A 17,757-nucleotide genomic window follows, 5' to 3' on the forward strand; every position below is an offset into this window, starting at 1 on the left:
GACTCATTGAAGGCGGTCGTGAAGGAGCGGTTGGAGAGGTAGGATGAAAGCCAGGACAGGGCGAGATCATGAATGCCCAAGGACTGGAGGGACTGGAGGAATAGGGGATGATCTACTGTGTCAAAAGCTGCTGACAGGTCAAGGAGGAGGAGAATGGAGTATTTACCTTCAGCTTTAGCTAAGGCAAGGTCGTTGACCACTTTGGTGAGAGCAGTTTCGGTTGAGTGGGCAGGCCGAAATCCAGATTGGAGTGGGTCTAGCAGTGAGTTGGCATTGAGGTACTGGGTCAGGCGTTTGTGAACCAGACGCTCAAGGAGTTTTGAGGCAAAGGGGAGGAGGGAGATAGGACGGTAGTTGGAGGGTAGCGAGGGGTCGAGTGAGGGTTTCTTGAGCAGGAGTAGTACAGTGGCCTGCTTGAAGTCTGAGGGGAAGGTGCCTGTGGATAGGGAGAGGTTGAACAGGGTAGTGAGGACTGGGGCCAATTTCGTGAAGTGAGGCTGGAGTAAATCAGAAGGGATGGGGTCAAGGGGGGAAGTAGTGGTATGGGAAGTCTGCAGTAGGTGTTTGACCTCCTCGGTGGTAGTAGGAGTGAAGGATGTGAGGGGAGGATGGGGTGGAGGAGGAGCTGGTTGGGAGGGGGTGGGAGGTGAAGATTGGAGATTGGATATTTCCTGGCGGATGGAGACAATTTTGTTGGTGAAGTGGGTGGCTAAATCTGTGGCAGAGAGGGAGGAAACTGAGGGTGGGGGGGTTTAAGCAGGGAGTTGAAGGTGGCAAAAAGACGCCGGGGGTTGGAAGCTTGTGCTCCGATGAGCTTGGTAAAGTATTCCTGCTTCGCATGAGCAAGGGCAGTGTGGAACTGCAGCAGGTTGGTCTTGTACTGTAGGAAATCCTGGTTAAGTCTAGTTTTTCTCCATAATATAACTAATGTAACTTAATGACAGTATGTTTGTTTAGGCGGGAGTTCCTCTTTAAGCCTTTTATGCGACAATTAAGGATTGTGCATGCAAAAACATTTTGGATTGATCACTCTGGCATCTGTTATGGAATACAGGTGAGCCTCCGTTTACAAATGGCTGAGTTACATACCACCCGCTGATACACAGCTGACACCAATAGTTAGACTTCAACAACAGAGGCCACAGTGAGCCTCTCGGAGAGCCGTGGGACATTGTTGGTGTGTAAACAACATAGGGAGGGACAGATGGAGGCACAGGGGGATGGAAAGAAGCGCAGAAGAGATGGAAGCCTACAGGGAGATGGAATAAGGCACAGCAGGAGTAGGAACAGAAGAATGAAAGGAGGCACAGTGTTGGTACAGGTGGTGTTTCGGGGCCACAGGAGAACAGGAGGTGACACAAGGGGACACTGGTGGGACAGAGGTAAGGAACCGTGGAGGCACAGGCGCACAGATATGGCAAAGAGGGGGACACTGGAGGCACAGTGGACACAGGTAGCGCCTACTTATGGACAAATTCAAGTCTCTAGTTCATTTTTTAACCTGCTGAGCGGTCTGGACGAGCTCAGCTCGTCCAACACCGCCAGAGGCTGCCGCTCAGGCCCTGCTGGGCCGATTTCCACCAAATAAAAAGCAGCACACGCAGCCGGCACTTTGCCAGCCGCGTGTGCTGCCTGATCGCCGCTGCAGCGCGGCGATCCGCCGCGTGCAGCGGCGAAAGAGGGTCCCCCCAGCCGCCCGAGCCCAGCGTAGCCGGAACAAACAGTTCCGGCCAGTGCTAAGGGCTGGATCGGAGGCGGCTGACGTCAGGACGTCGGCTGACGTCCATGACGTCACTCCGCTCGTCGCCATGGCGACGAGGGAAGCGAAACACGGAGGGCCGCTCATTGCGACCTTCCGTGTTATTTCTTGCCGCCGGAGGCGATCAGAAGATCGCCTCCGGAGCGCCCTCTAGTGGGCTTTCATGCAGCCAACTTTCAGTTGGCTGCATGAAAGTTTTTTTTTTTTATTTTTTTTATTTAAAAAAAACCCTCCCGCAGCCACCCTGGCGATTTAATCAGAACGCCAGGGTGGTTAAACGTGGACTACCTGTACACCAACTTCTCCAGCGTGTGGAGATGTGGTTGCCATGGAAACCCTACAAGCCTCAGTAATGTGCGTTATTTCCAAAAGTTTCTTCTGTAATATATTGTTACTATTTTTAAGTAGTTATCACCCTTCCCTAACACAAAGATTCATGTGCATCTCTGTGGGTTGCTCAAGTCACCACTGACAGTGGTATATGGTTCTTTATCTTTCCCTCTGCTTGCTGTGCAAGCTGTTCATACAGTTACCTGTGACACCTTAAACTCATGTCCACCAGAATGGTAGTTGCATCCTACCAATATGGCCTGCAGCCTTAATATCATCATCCTCACTAGAGATGTTCAAATTGCAAAGCATTCAATCATGCATGCAAAATTGTATGCAGGCTTGAACTGGGCCATTGAAGATTGACAGGAAGAGTATTCGAGTGATCCAATTTCAAGTTGAATACAATTTGTATGCAAGCTGGTATATTTAGCCTCTCGATGTCCATCCGTAATCCTCTCATGTGAGCTTAGAACTAAAAATAAGCCAGTGAGTCTATTATTTCAGTTTCAACCTAAACCGTGTGACCAGCTCACCTCAGTCATTCTGTCTCCTTGTCCAAATGGCGTGTCACACAGTTAACTAATGACATTGCTATCAAGGGCTTATATCACTTTTAATAGTTCACCTATCTGACTTGGTACAAACATTGTATTTTATTGTCCCAATAATATCACCTGTCAGTCCTTCCTACCATTGCCCCTCCCATCAGTCTGCTCAGTCTATCCATCCCATACTGCGGGCTTTGCCATCCTGTTCTTCCCATCACTGGTTAGGCAATCCCAGTGGCTGTGACCTGGTGGCCACTAGGTAGAAAAGAAGCCTGACTCCCACTAGGGGTGAAGACCTGAGGTCGCTTAGACTCCAGGCCCCGGGAGTAACCACACCAATCACTGGTGACAAGAGAAACAGGACCTTGACACTACTACACTTATTATCCATGGAAACTAAAGTTGTAAGCTATTTATAAATACTGGCAACCACCCCTACAATATACAGCTTTGTGTTTCAAAGAAATTTTTGTTAGGGAATCTTTAACAATCGTCCATTAGTTCGACAACAGAAACCTGATGTTTTACTAATTTGGTACAATGGACAATTATGTGCATATAGGTGACAGCAAATAGTCCATAATATCGTACCAGTCACTGTGGCAAAGGCTGCAATGTTGGGTATCTTTATCTGCATATAGAGTTTTTGAATATATGATTGGCAGGCTAAAAGCAATATCCAAATACAATATCATTTTTGGTTGCACAAAACTGCTATTTTAGCCCCATAGGTCATTGGTGGCTCATTTATTATGATTATGGTGTTTTTAATATACAGTGGAGGAAATAATTATTTGACCCCTCACTGATTTTGTAAGTTTGTCCAATGACAAAGAAATGAAAAGTCTCAGAACAGTATCATTTCAATGGTAGGTTTATTTTAACAGTGGCAGATAGCACATCAAAAGGAAAATCGAAAAAATAACCCTAAATAAAAGATAGCAACTGATTTGCATTTCATTGAGTGAAATAAGTTTTTGAATTCTCTAACAATAAAAGACTTAATACTTAGTGGAAAAACCCTTGTTTGCAAGCACAGAGGTCAAACGTTTCTTGTAATTGATGACCAAGTTTGCACACATTTTAGGAGGAATGTTGATCCACTCCTCTTTGCAGATCATCTCTAAATCCCTAATGTTTCAAGGCTGTCTCTGTGCAACTCTGAGCTTGAGCTCCCTCCATAGGTTTTCTATTGGATTAAGGTCCGGAGACTGACTAGGCCACTCCATGACCTTAATGTGCTTCTTCTTGAGCCACTCCTTTGTTGCCTTTGCTGTATGTTTTGGGTCATTGTCGAGCTGGAACACCCATCCACGACCCATTTTCAGTTTCCTGGCAGAGGGAAGGAGGTTGTCGTTCAGGATTTCACGATACATGGCTCCGTCCATTTTCCCGTTAATGCGATTAAGTTGTCCTGTGCCCTTAGCAGAAAAACACCCACAAAGCAAAATGTTTCCACCCCCATGCTTGACGGTGGGGACGGTGTTTTGGGGGTCATAGGCAGCATTTTTCTTCCTCCAAACACAGCGAGTTGAGTTAATGCCAAAGAGCTCTATTTTGGTCTCATCAGACCACAGCACCTTCTCCCAGTCACTCACAGAATCATTCAGGTGTTCATTGGCAAACTTCAGACGGGCCTGCACATGTGCCTTCTTGAGCAGGGGGACCTTGCGAGCCCTGTAGGATTTTAATCCATTGCGGTGTAATGTGTTTCCAATGGTTTTCTTGGTGACTGTGGTCCCTGCTAATTTGAGGTCATTCACTAACTCCCTCCCATGTAGTTCTAGGATGCTTTTTCACCTTTCTCAGAACCATTGACACCCCACGAGGTGAGATCTTGCGTGGAGCCCCAGAGCGAGGTCGATTGATGGTCATTTTGTGCTCCTTTCATTTTCGAACAATCGCACCAACAGTTGTCACCTTCTCTCCCAGCTTCTTGCTAATGGTTTTGTAGCCCATTTGTAGCCCATTCCAGCCTTGTGCAGGTCTACAATTTGACATCTCTGACATCCTTGGACAGCTCTTTGGTCTTTCCAATGTTGGAGAGTTTGGAGTCTGCTTGATTGATTGATTCTGTGGACAGGTGTCTTTTATACAGGTGACTAGTTAAGACAGGTGTCCTTAACCTCCTTAGCGGTAACCCCGTGTGTGACACGGGGTAAGCCGCCGGAGGGTGCCGCTCAGGCCCTGCTGGGCCGATTTACTTAATTTTTTTTTTTTGCTGGACGCAGCTAGCACTTTGCTAGCTGCGCCAGCACCCCGATCGCCGCCGCCGCGCGCCCGAACGCCGCTATCCGGTGCGGCGAGCGCCCCCCCCCCCAGACCCCGAGCGCTGCCTGGCCAATCAGTGCCAGGCAGCGCCGAGGGGTGGATCGGGTCTCCCAATGACGTCCCGACGTCGCTGACGTCGGTGACGTCATTCCGCCCCGTCGCCATGGCGACGGGGGAAGCCCTCCAGGAAGTCCCGTTCTTTGAACGGGATTTCCTGATCGCCTATCGCCGGAGGCGATCGGCGGGGCTGGGGCTGTAGCGAGCCCTCGGCTCGCTACATGATTTAAAAAAAAATAATTAAAAAAAAACTGCTGCGCTGCCCCCTGGCGGTATTTTTCATACCGCCAAGGGGGTTAATAAAGGTGATTAATTGAGTAGAAGTGTCTAACCACTCTGTTGGAGCCAGAACTCTTAATGGTTGGTAGGGGTTCAAAAACTTATTTCACTCAATGAAATGCAAATCAGTTACTATCTTTTATTTAAGGTTATTTTTTCGATTTTCCTTTTGATGTGCTATCTGCCACTGTTAAAATAAACCTACCATTACAAAATCAGTGAGTGAGGGGGTCAAATTTCCTCCACTGTATATACTTTATTTTTAATAATTCATATACATTTTAATAAAGTCGATTGAAGCATTGTTTATCATGTCAAAACACCTGATCTGCATACGTGTTGGTCACCCCTTACTCCAGTTGCTCCAGTTGCTTACATATGGGCAAGTAAAATGTGCGTGTAAAATGTTCATTTCACGTTGTTTCTAATGCCAGATAATGGATTAGTGCAGGTGTTGGAAACGAGTAACTAGCTTCCTTCTTTGTACAGATAACCAATGTAGTAAGGTGGGAGGTTCCTGGACAGTCAGCACACCACAAAGAATACAGATTTCAGGCTTGTTAAGTAATTCAGTTTGTCTGTCTTAAAAATTCACAGGTGGCTACAAACAGCAGCTGTACTGTTTACAAAATAAATATGGCAGTCTCCATGCCTCAGTACAAGTTCACAATCAGCTAGCCAAGATCATTAAGCAGACATAACCAGCTTCTGTCAGCTGCTCTGTGTTAGCATGCTAATTTATATCCATAATGATGTCTGTGAACTGAGTTGGATCATCCCAGTACCAACATATAATGGCAAGTAGCAGTTGCCCAGGTTTTTCTATTCAATGCCATTGTTGCTTCCATAAACCTTCTTGCCTGGAATGCCTTACAGCACCAGAGTCCTAGGTTTGAATCTTGGCCCGGACACTGCATTGAGTTTTTATGCCCTCCCAAAGTTTTGGGTGGATTTCTTCTGATCACTTCATTTTTTTTGCAAGTGGCTGACCAGGGTTCGAATTTCAGCTCTTCCTGTTCAATAAGCAGGCACCTGTTCAGTAAGGAGACCTTGGGCAAAACACTGATACTGCCTACTAACCACACCCTAGTGGTTGCAGCTCTGATGCTTTGAATGTGCTAGGAGAAAAGCACAATATAAATGTTCTTTGTCTTCTTTCACATCCACTCTGTTAATTGGTGTCCTCCAAAAGTGGTCCTTAGCTGTGGCAGAGACATTGATTATGCTTGGGATTAGATTGTAAGCTCATCTAAGGACACAGAGTACATGATTATGTTCTCTGTAAAGCACTGAGAACGAAGTCTGCACTATATGAATACAATAATAATGATTTGACCCACCACCCTAAGATAATTTGTCTGTTGTAGCTAATGCTGTAATCTCCAATCTGGCTGGCCAGCATTAAGCTATGAAAATAAAACAAGATAGATATTTACCTCATTAGGGGAAAGCCTCTGGATAGTCCCATATCTTTGTACACCATACTGTTGCAGTGCTGGGTCACTCTGTGTCTTCAGAGTGCAAACATGGCTGTGGACAAGTGTGGTGGTACTGCACAATACAGACGCTCAGTCACTGCTGCACTCACACTCCAAAGACCCTTTAAGTGTATATGTTGAGAGAGACCCGGCATTTATACGGTACGATGTATGAAGATGTTGGGTAGCCTCCGGACTATCCAGAGGATTACCACTGACAAGGTACCGTAAGTACAGTATGTAGTATTTTTCCCCTGGCTTCAGGATTGGGTCCATATGACCATCATGGTAAAACATACCAGGATCATATCCATTTTTGATAAAACTGTATTGAATGTATTCTAATTTTGTAATGAACTACGTTGTTGTTGTTTATCTGCTTACTTTGGGCCTTTAGCAGTAACTTACACAGAAGTTTTATTTTTATTTTATTTTTTTATTAAATGTTCCAAGTTTCTGTCTGCATGCCTTTTGTGATGTTCTCTGCCTGATTGCCTCATAGATTGTTCCCTATGTGTGCACAATATTTGGAGGCCTTCGACCGAGGCGTATGATCCTAATCCAAGGAAGTGTTGGCAGCAGTGCAGCTAGGTGGGTGATCTACATTTTTCTGCTTTTATGTTGTTTCTTTAGTGCAAAGCAGGTAAATTGACTTAATTTCTAGACAAGAGAGCGCTCTGCAGCATCATAGACTTATAGAAAATATAGTGTTCTGTTGCAGCTTAAAAATGAAATCTTAATACTGACATGTTTTTTAATGGCTCTAAAGTTTGTTCTTATTTGACTATAAGGTCATTGATTAACAAAGGACAAAGTACTAGATACTTCTCAATACTGTTTGTGACGCTTAGACACTGGTCATCCCCTGTGTGTGCTACAGGCTGCAGCTTTATTAGACAGATACATATTGTACCTTCCCCCTTGCAGCCTAATTAGTGAGAATGATACAATCTGAGCAACTGCAGCAATTCCATCCACAGAACCTGAAAGTGGTCTCCTACTTCTGGACATACTTTATAAACAGAATTTCAAGATAGGATATTTAGCAGCACAAGCCCCAGTTTACATGGAAAAGGGTAGCTTCTGTGTGCACTCATTACTAATTTATTAGATGATATTTCTATATGAGCCTAGCATTGGGTTTTATTTAAAACTATTTGCTAAAATATTTGTACCGTATTACATTATAAAGTATCAAGTCCATGTTTGCCTATTGTAAAATATTTCCTCATCCCGAATTACATTCTTAAATTTTTCCTGAAGGGGAAAAAAAGAGCCCCTGAGGGGTTCTTGCCTCGGGTTGGGGCAGCCGCTGGATCCTAAAGAGGCTTCCCCGTCCTCCTTACTAGAGGGTATCCAGCACTGGGCCCCCAAAGATTCAGTGACAAGGGCTTGTCAGCGGTGCTTGCAGGTGCAGTAGTGACTTTTAGGTGGGAGGTGTTTGTTGAGGATGATGGGAGAAGCCTCTTTAGGATCCAGAGGCTTCCTCCTGTCAAGGTGAGTACCAGCTAGGGGAGATTTTTTTTTTTCCTTACAGGTTTACTTTAATTTTATCACAGGGGTCGGCATCTTTACTTCTGGCAAGGTGCATCTCTATGGGATGTTTGTTTGTTGTAAATTAAGCAGAAACGCCTGGTCTCCCAGAATTCTCTGGTGATGAAGGCTGTGTGACATCATTGCCTAGGCTAAGCATCACTGGGAGGATGAGGTTACAGGCCAATATACAGCAATATATAGCTAAAGGTGTTTCTGATGTGAAAAGCAGGATAATTAACTTGTCCTAAACCTTCTACTGTATGTCAATATGGTTCCTCTTTAAATTGGCCAGATGAGAATGTACCAGTTCCTGGGGTTCACCATCCATCTTTTATTGGTCAGTGTATAAAAAAACAAACAAAAAACAAAAAAACTTGTCAGCCATGGTAGCTCTCTAACAAACTTACCAGAAGCCATGTTAATGTCCAAATCTAAAAAAGCTTTATTGGCAGGACCAAATACATGTAGCATTGCCAAAGCAAAACAAAACATTAACTGGGGGGGGGAGAATAAGGGAAGGATATAGGTATACAATCCATAGGAGTGTTGGAGATGTAATGGATGGTATGGGGGGATGAGAGATATAGTCCATAGGGGAGGGGGGGTTTAGTTATGCAGTACATAGGGGAGGGGAGTATGGGGTTATACAGTCCATGCTGTATCATGTTCCTCTCAGTTGGTGGCAGGCAGTGATATATTGAGCTGCTATTTGCACAGTTTTTTCCTCTTCCCCCAGTAGGATATAGAGTTTCCTCTCCTCATCTGTGGAGGTGAAATCTGGGATGTGGGCGGAGAGTCTCTGGAAGTGGGCGGTCCTCAACGGTGTATATTTGCTGCAGTGTAGCAGGAAGTGGGCCTCATCCTCCAGGACCCCCTGGTCACATTGCCTGCACAGTCTCTCCTCCCGGGGCTTCCATGTCTGTCTGTGTCGCCCTGTCTCTATCTCCAGGTTGTGGGCGCTCAGGCGGTACAGGCTCAAGGCCTGTCTGTCTTTGTGGCGGTGTAGCCTCTCCAGATACAGGGCCATTATGTACTCCCTCTGTAGTGATTGGTATACAGTGAGTTTCTGGGATTCCTTTGTCACCTCTCCATTCCTCTAGGTATCGGTCCTTGCAGCTTTCTATCGTTCCTTTTACTTGGGCTTTTGTCAGCCTGTGTTGGTGGTCTTGGCTGGGCTGGCTGTTGACGCTTTGTTTCAAAGCACGTGGTATAGCCTTGCCACCCTGGCTTAGTGAGGCTTTATGGCGGTAAGTGCTGGGGCTGCTGCTCTGTATATGCGCCCAGTATGAGAGCGCCCTCTGCTGGATAGTCAGCCATAGTGGGAATCTGCCTAGCTCTGCCCAGCAAGCTGAGTTCGAAGTGCTGCGATGGACTTGGAGAAGATACTTGCAGAACTCTAGATGGAAGATTTCTTTTGGGCTGGAGTCCCATTTTGATTGGTCAGGGTAGGTGACCAGACCCCATACCTCACTGCCATAGAGCAGGATTGGGGTGATGATGCTGTTTAATATCTTTACCCAGACTCTCACCGGTGGTTTTAGGTGGTAAAGTTGCCTTCTGATGGCATAAAACGTTCTGCAGGCTTTTTCCTTCAGGGCAGAGGCGGCCTTAGAGTATGCTGGGCCTGGGGCGAGTGTCACATGCGGGGCCTAGAGCCATAAGTGTAGACCATATACCGTATCGCTACGTTCATGGGCTTGTCCGCCTTTAATGCAGTATTCCTTATTATTATTGTTTGAAAACCATTATGTCAGGTAAAGGCCACTAAGCCAACCAATATAAAAACAAACATTTGCATGGTGGTTTTAAGTGCGGGGGTGGGGGAGCTCATGCTTCAATTAATTTGGAAATTCTAAGGTTCATGTTTCACAAAATTCACATTGTTGTAGTAACTTTTGTCTTGCAAAATTCAGCAAATTCAGCAATCATGAGGCCCCCAACATGACCAACTCAGCAATCATGAGGCCACCAACAAGACAAATTTAGTAACCATGAGGTTCCCAACAAGACAAATTCAGCAGTCATGAGGCACATATACAGCATTTCACATAAATAGGCAGAATGCCCCCTTAATATGGTAGACGCCTTTCACCTGGTAGCAGTTCCCCAAAATACACAATCTGACAGCAGTGGTTCCCCAAAAATAGGTAGTACCAGGTCTATAAGTATCCCCAGAATAGGTGGCCAGCGGTATAGATGTTCCCAGAACAGGTAGCCAGGGGTAGAGATGTCCCGAGAACAGGTAGTCAGGGGTATATGTGCCCAGTATATGTAGTCAGGGGTATATGTGCCCAGTATATGTAGTCAGGGGTATATGTCCCCAGTATATGTAGTCAGGGGTATATGTCCCCAGTATATGTAGTCAGGGGTATATGTCCCCAGTATATGTAGTCAGGGGTATATGTCCCCAGTATATGTAGTCAGGGGTATATGTCCCCAGTATATGTAGCCAGAGGGGTAGATGTGCCCAGTATATGTAGCCAGAGGGGTAGATGTGCCCAGTATATGTAGCCAGAGGGGTAGATGTGCCCAGTATATGTAGCCAGAGGGGTAGATGTGCCCAGTATATGTAGCCAGGGGTAGATGTGCCCAGTATATGTAGCCAGGGGTAGATGTGCCCAGTATATGTAGCCAGGGGTAGATGTGCCCAGTATATGTAGCCAGGGGTACAGTGGTGTGCCCCCTTCCTGATTTCTTATTCTTTTGCATGTTTGTCACACTTAAATGTTTCTGCTCATCAAAAACCTTTAACTATTAGTCAAAGATAACATAATTGAGCACAAAATGCAGTTTTAAATGATAATGTTTATTATTTAGTGAGAAAAAAAACTCAATCTACATGGCCCTGTGTGAAAAAGTGATTGCCCCCCTTGTTAAAAAATAACTTAACTGTGGTTTATCACACCTGAGTTCAATTTCTGTAGTCACCCCCAGGCCTGATTACTGCCACACCTGTTTCAATCAAGAAATCACTTAAATAGGAGCTATCTGACACAGAGAAGTAGACCAAAAGCACCTCAAAAGCTAGACATCATGCCAAGATCCAAAGAAATTCAGGAACAAATGAGAACAAAAGTACTGTAATTGAGATCTATCAGTCTGGAAAAGGTTCTAAAGCCATTTCTAAAGCTTTGGGACTCCAGCGAACCACAGTGAGAGCCATTATCCACAAATGGCAAAAACATGGAACAGTGATGAAACTTCCCAGGAGTGGCCGGCCGACCAAAATTACCCCAAGAGCGCAGAGAAAACTCATCCGAGAGGCCACAAAAGACCGCAGGACAACATCTAAAGAACTGCAGGCCTCACTTGCCTCAATTAAGGTCAGTGTTCACGACTCCACCATAAGAAAGAGACTGGGCAAAAACGGCCTGCATGGCAGATATCCAAGGCGCAAACCACTTTTTTTTTTTTTTAAAGATTCTTTTATAGCAAGGTTTTCTTTACAAAAATAAGAAGATAGAGACATCAACATAACCATTACAGTATTAATGAACTGGTACAATATAATGACATTTCTGGTGGCAAACCAGCGCCACCAAAAAACATATAAAAATATCCATACTGAGTACCACACATTATTATTCTTTGTCCCAGAGGGGCCGACAGCCTTGCATACTTCAATAAAGAGCATGAAAACCGAGCTGTACCTAGCGCGTTTGGGTAAACAGAGAACCCGGGGCCCAGAGGGATCATACACCCGGGGTCCTATGATAGGTTTCGTACAGCCCTCTTTCGCTGAACGATCAGTCACAACTTCTGGACGAATTTGCTTAAATGAAGGGTAGCTTTAGATTATGAACTAGCTAAACATGGAGGTTACTATGGTATGTTGGAATAGTATGATAGAAGGAGAGAGAAAGACATTAGGAAAGAAGTATAGGTAGAAAAAGAATAGAGGTTGAGAGTCGCGGTCCATGCCCACCCCACGCGCCACTGTGAAAGACCCACTCCAACGCCTAGGGGGTATGTTAGTAATGAGGGAGGGGATCTCTAAAAGGGTCTATTGCCTGGAGGGAGGACAGGGCTATCTGGATGTGAGAGAGGCGTATCTGGGTGTTTCTTTAAATTCGAACCAGCTAAACCAGGTCTTCCAGAACTGCTCCCGTGTCCCATGCATTGAGGAGGTTAAGTCCTCCATTTTCTCAATCCAATCTATTTCTCTGAACCAGTCCTGCAGGGTAGGGGCATTCGTTGACTTCCATCTTCTCGCTATCAAAATTTTTGCTGCGTTAATTAGATGTCTAGTAATATTTTTTTTATACCTCCTGATTGACCACTGGTTATGGTGTAATCGAAAAAATGCGGGAGAGTCTGGGGGGAGAAAATCAGTTAGAATATGCATTATCTCTCTCACATCTGACCAGAACCGCCTGAGCTCCCCACATGACCAAAATATGTGCAACAAGGTGCCTGTCTCCAATCCGCATCTCCAGCATAGGGCAGAGGTCGAAGGATACATTTTATGTAATCTAGATGGGGTCATATACCACCTGGTGAAGATTTTGTACCCTGCCTCCTGGCTTCTAGAAGAAATAGATGATTTGTGGGAGAACACAAGTATCTTGCGCCACTGTTTATCTGAGAAAGACATGCCCAAATCTCCTTCCCATTTATCCTTATAGGCTTGACATGGGTTTTCGACATCACTTTTTTTTTTTTTTAATATAATCTTTATTTTGAATGAAAAGGGTGGTACATAGTCTTTACATATCATATAATCCCGCGCAGGGGACCATTAGCTTGATATCAGGTGATTAGAATTAACAATAACCGTCAAGGCATTTATAGATGCTTTTAGCAAATATACTTGTTATGAGCTTGTTTTGCGTCAACTTTTTCCATCTTAATCTTCCTTATATTGTATTGTAGGCTCTTCCTTATTATCTATTATGCCTGGTATTTTAGTTTAGGTGTTTCTGATGATTGTGTTGTACCCCCTTAGTATCTTGAGCATATTAATATAACTACTCAACATTCTACATCTACTAACTTGTAACAGAACTGTGGAATCCACTACCCAGGTTGTCTTAGTGTTATTCAGTCTAAGTCGAGGTGTTAAATACTACTAAGATTGTCATTGCGTTAAGTTATGATATTCCGGAGACTCTTTGAAATCCAGCCATAGAGCCCATTTAGTGTAGTGCTTTCGGTATTGGTCCCTACTTGTCATGACCGTATCTTCTATCGCCTCTATCTCGTTAACTTTCTTGATCCATTCCCTTACCGAGGGTGGGTTAATAGATTTCCATTTAATTGGGATAAGGCATTTTGCTGCGTTGAGCAGATGTGGTAGAGCGGTTTTCTTATAGTTTCTGGAGCTATTGATGTGTAACAGTGCTTGCCAAGGTGAGTCCTGCACCTTCCAGGCAGTCACCCTTCTACTGATGTCTAGTATTTGAGTCCAGAAGTCTCTTATCTTAGGGCATGACCAGAACATATGGAGCATGGTCCCTTTTTCCCCACATTCCCTCCAACATCTATCAGAGTTGGCAGAGGACATCTGTGCCAGTTTGTCTGGGGTCCTGTACCATCGCGATAGAATTTTAAAGTTAGTCTCTTGCATTTTAGTATTGATTGTTGTGGTGAATGTATTTCCCATAATACTTTCTCTATCTCCAGCTACCAGTGGGATGTCAATTTCTCTCTCCAAGGTTCTGAGGTATAGTAGATTAGAGCAGTCATCTCTACTTCTAAGGAGTTTATATAAGTAGGAGATTGCATGTTCCTTTTTTTGGGAGCTGATGAATAGGGCTACCCACTCTCCAGCCTGAGTTTCGTCGTCTAGAGAGACCTTGTGTGTTTTCCACCACGTTTTAATTTGTGTCAGGCGCCATATATCAAGAGGGAACTTATTCTTTTCAGCTCTAAGTTCGAATATCGTTTTGAGTCTGTCTCTTTTCCAGAGGTGGCCTAGGCACACTAGTTGGTCCCCTCCCCATGTTCCAAAAAATCCCCTTTCTAGGCCAGGAGAAAATAGTGGGAATCCTTCTAATGGTGTTAATAGTGATATTGGGGGGAACCATTTGTATTTTTTGTTGGCAAGGTCTCCTATTTTTAGGGCGTGGGTTACCCAAGGTGGGCATAATAATGAGAATCCTCTGAATTTTTTGGGTACCCATTGGGCTTTAGCTAGGTCCCTCCCTGCTAGGGTCTTCTCCAGTATCACCCACCCTTTAGTTGTCAGATTATGGGTCCAGTCAAGTAGTCTGTTCAATGCCATGGCTCTGTAGTACGTTTTGGGGTCGGGTAGGCCCAGTCCTCCGTTGTTTTTTGTCCTGATAAGTGTGGAGTGCGCTAACCTAGGAGGTCTCTTTCTTTCTCCAGACATATTGGGTGAATAGGAATCTGAGTTTATTGAAAAATGTTTTTGGCAGGTGTATCGGGATAGTCCCCAGAAGGAACAGGACTCTTGGCATCACGTTCATCTTTAGGATGTTTATGCGGCCGAACCAAGTGAATTGGTCACGATCCCACTTCTGAAGATCTTTTGATAGTGTATCTATGAGTGGCTGGAAGTTTAAGCTATACAGCTCCTTAAGATCAGAGGGGAGGTATATCCCCAGGTATTTTAGTGCTTTATCTCGGTAAGGGAATGGAAAGTTACTTTGTAGTCTAGTCAGCTCGAGAGGGTCCAGGTTTACACCTATGAATTCTGATTTGGAGAGGTTAATCTTGAGGTTTGATATGTCCCCATATAATCTAAATTCTTCCAGGAGGTTGGGAATTGAGATGTGGGGGTTACTGATGTAAAAAAGTACGTCATCAGCGAATGCTGATAATTTATATTCCCTTTCTCCCACTATTGCCCCCTGTATATCTTGGTTATTTCTTATACTTCTAAGTGCAAACAGTAGTGGTGATAACGGGCATCCCTGCCTGGTGCCATTTTTAATGAGGAATGGTGCGGATAAAACCCCATTTACTCTGACCCTTGCTGAGGGGGTTGAGTAAAGGGAACTAATCCACTTAATCATGTTCTGTTGTAGTCCTATATGGGCTAGAGTTTCATCCATTAGGGACCAGTTCACCCTATCGAAAGCTTTTTCTGCGTCAGTTGACAGTAGCATTAAGGGTGAACTGGTCCCCTGTGCCCAATGGATTAAATTAAGAGCCTTATTGGTGTTGTCTCGTGCTTCTCTACCCCTGATGAACCCAGTTTGATCCAGGCCTATTAATTGCGGTAGGTATGTACTTAATCTATTTGCGATTGCTTTTGAGAAAAGTTTTATATCTAGGTTTATCAGTGAAATAGGTCTGTAGCTTTGGCACCAGGCAGGGTCTTTATCAGGTTTTGGTATCACCACTACGTGCGCTTCTAGCCCCTGTTTGGGGATGGTGTCCTCCTCCGCTATGTTATTGATGAATTTCACCAGGTGAGGTATTAACAGATAGGAGAATGATTTGTAGTATCTTTTTGTGAGCCCATCTGGGCCAGGGCTTTTCCCATTCGGGAGGGCGTTTAATATGCTCATCACTTCTTCCGTTGTGAATGGTTCATCGAGCTCTTTGCAGCATTCGCCATCTAGCATGGGCATTGAGACCCTCTGAAGATATTCCTTTATTTTGGAGCGCAGTCTCCTTTGGCCCCTTTCTGAAATGTTGCCTGAGATATCATATAATGTTGCATAGTAATCTTTAAAGATTTCCGCTATCTTATGTGTATGTTGTTTCAATAGGCCCTGTGAGTCTTTGATGTGATGTATGAATGTCTTCTCTCTTTTTTTGGCGATGGCTCTAGCTAGCTGCTTCCCACTCTTATTGCTAAACTCGTATGCTTTTGCTATCCAGAGTCTCTGCTTTCTCTTAACCCTCACCTCTATTGCACTGAGTAGTTTTTCTCTGGCTTCTTTTACTTGTTTGAGCCCCTGCTCTGTTCTGTTGCTTTTGTGTGCCTGTTCCATATTGTGTAAGGTGTCAGTCAGAGTCTGAATCAGCATTCTTTTCTCCTTCTGTTTTTTAGCCCCTAATTTAATCCGCTCCCCTCTTATTACCGCTTTGTGGCTTTCCCATATTATCCCTGTTGACATTCCTTCTGTTGTGTTTTCTCTAAAGTAATGTTTTAGGCATTTAGACAGTATGCTTATGTTTTCCGTACTATCTAGGAGGGAGTCATTTAGCCTCCAGTGTCTCTGTTTGTTAGGCATTCTATTTAACCTTAGTTCGACCCAGGTTGCTGCGTGATCTGATAGGGTGAGTGTTTCAATTTTTGCCTTTTTCAGCGCTCCTAGGTAATATTGGTCTATGTATATTCTATCAATCCTGGTGTACGTGTTGTGTACATGTGAAAAATACGTGTAATCCCTATCTAGGGGATGCATGTATCTCCATCCGTCTATCAAATGATTTGTTTTGAGGAGGTGGGAATACCTATTTGTCATAGACCTTGGGGTCGTTGTTGTAGCGGAGGAGGAGTCCATCTCTGGATTGGTAATTAAATTGTGATCCCCCCCTAGTATCAGGCACCCTTCTCTAAAGGAGCTTAGCTTTTTAAGGACTTTCGCCAGGAATTGTACTTGTTTTATATTGGGTGCGTAGATGTTCACCACAGTATACTTTTTCCCCTCATATTCTCCTTTCAGCATGATGAACCTGCCCAGTTCGTCTATTATCGAATCTGTTATTGATAGTGGGCAATCTCTGCTTAGTGCTATAGCTACTCCTCTAGCCCTTCGTATTGGGGAGGAGCCTAAGAACCATCTATCGAATTGGTTATGGGGTAGGTATGGTGGGTGGCCTTGCTTAAAATATGTTTCCTGGAGCAGTAAGATCTGTGGACGGAGCCTACGCATTTCAAACCACAATTTCCCCCTTTTGACTGGTGACCCTAATCCTCTCACATTGTAAGACAATATTTTTAAGTTAGCAATCTGCATTTCCACTGTAGACTCTTCCAAGAACAACTTTTATGGGTCCTGGATTCCAAACTATATAACCAAAACCAGGCAAAAATTGCCATAACTATTGAGCTTGAAGCTCTACATCCCATTGTTATCAGGGAGTTCCTAGTGGGGTATATGTGTCGCACGATGTGAGCGGCAGAAGATGCAAGCCGCTTCAAACCCCGGCTCTCATGCTGTGCGAAGGTTGAGGTGGAGTCCGGCCTCTCGGGACTAATGTCCACTGAGCCCCACTTCCCCTCCCATCCCCACAGAGGAGATTCGTGGACCGCTCCATCTACCTCACTGTCCTTAACATATATAAACATGTGTTATCTCAAAGTGTATAGCTTATCATTTCCCATACATATGCAATAATTTCTCCTCAGTTTACTCCAATGAGAAGAGCGCTAGCTCATAGGCTTGAACCCGAGGGAGCGTCTGATTTAATAGCTCACAGAGCGCCACCTCCCGCCTCAAACCCAAACTTATTTCGTAACAGGAGCAAAGGGTACGCAGTCTTGACCTTTAAAAACATAACCGTCCTTCCTATTGCATGCTCAGGCTCTTGAGGTTTGGAGTGATACTCAGATTAGCCTCTGCGGTATATTACACAG

General features: G+C 44.6%; 1 protein-coding gene across 1 annotated transcript in view; it reads left to right on the forward strand.

Moving 5' to 3' along the window:
* The window catches only part of LGALS12 (galectin 12), a 214,346-nt gene that overhangs the window by 22,392 nt on the left and 174,197 nt on the right, over positions 1-17,757 (forward strand). The window contains exon 2 of the mRNA XM_068260991.1: positions 7,228-7,316. Coding sequence (XP_068117092.1) covers positions 7,228-7,316 — 89 coding nt within the window. The remainder of the gene's footprint in view (positions 1-7,227; positions 7,317-17,757) is intronic.

The sequence above is a fragment of the Hyperolius riggenbachi genome, chromosome 11, assembly GCF_040937935.1.
Source record: "Hyperolius riggenbachi isolate aHypRig1 chromosome 11, aHypRig1.pri, whole genome shotgun sequence".
In the NCBI taxonomy this organism is placed as follows: Eukaryota; Metazoa; Chordata; class Amphibia; order Anura; family Hyperoliidae; genus Hyperolius; species Hyperolius riggenbachi.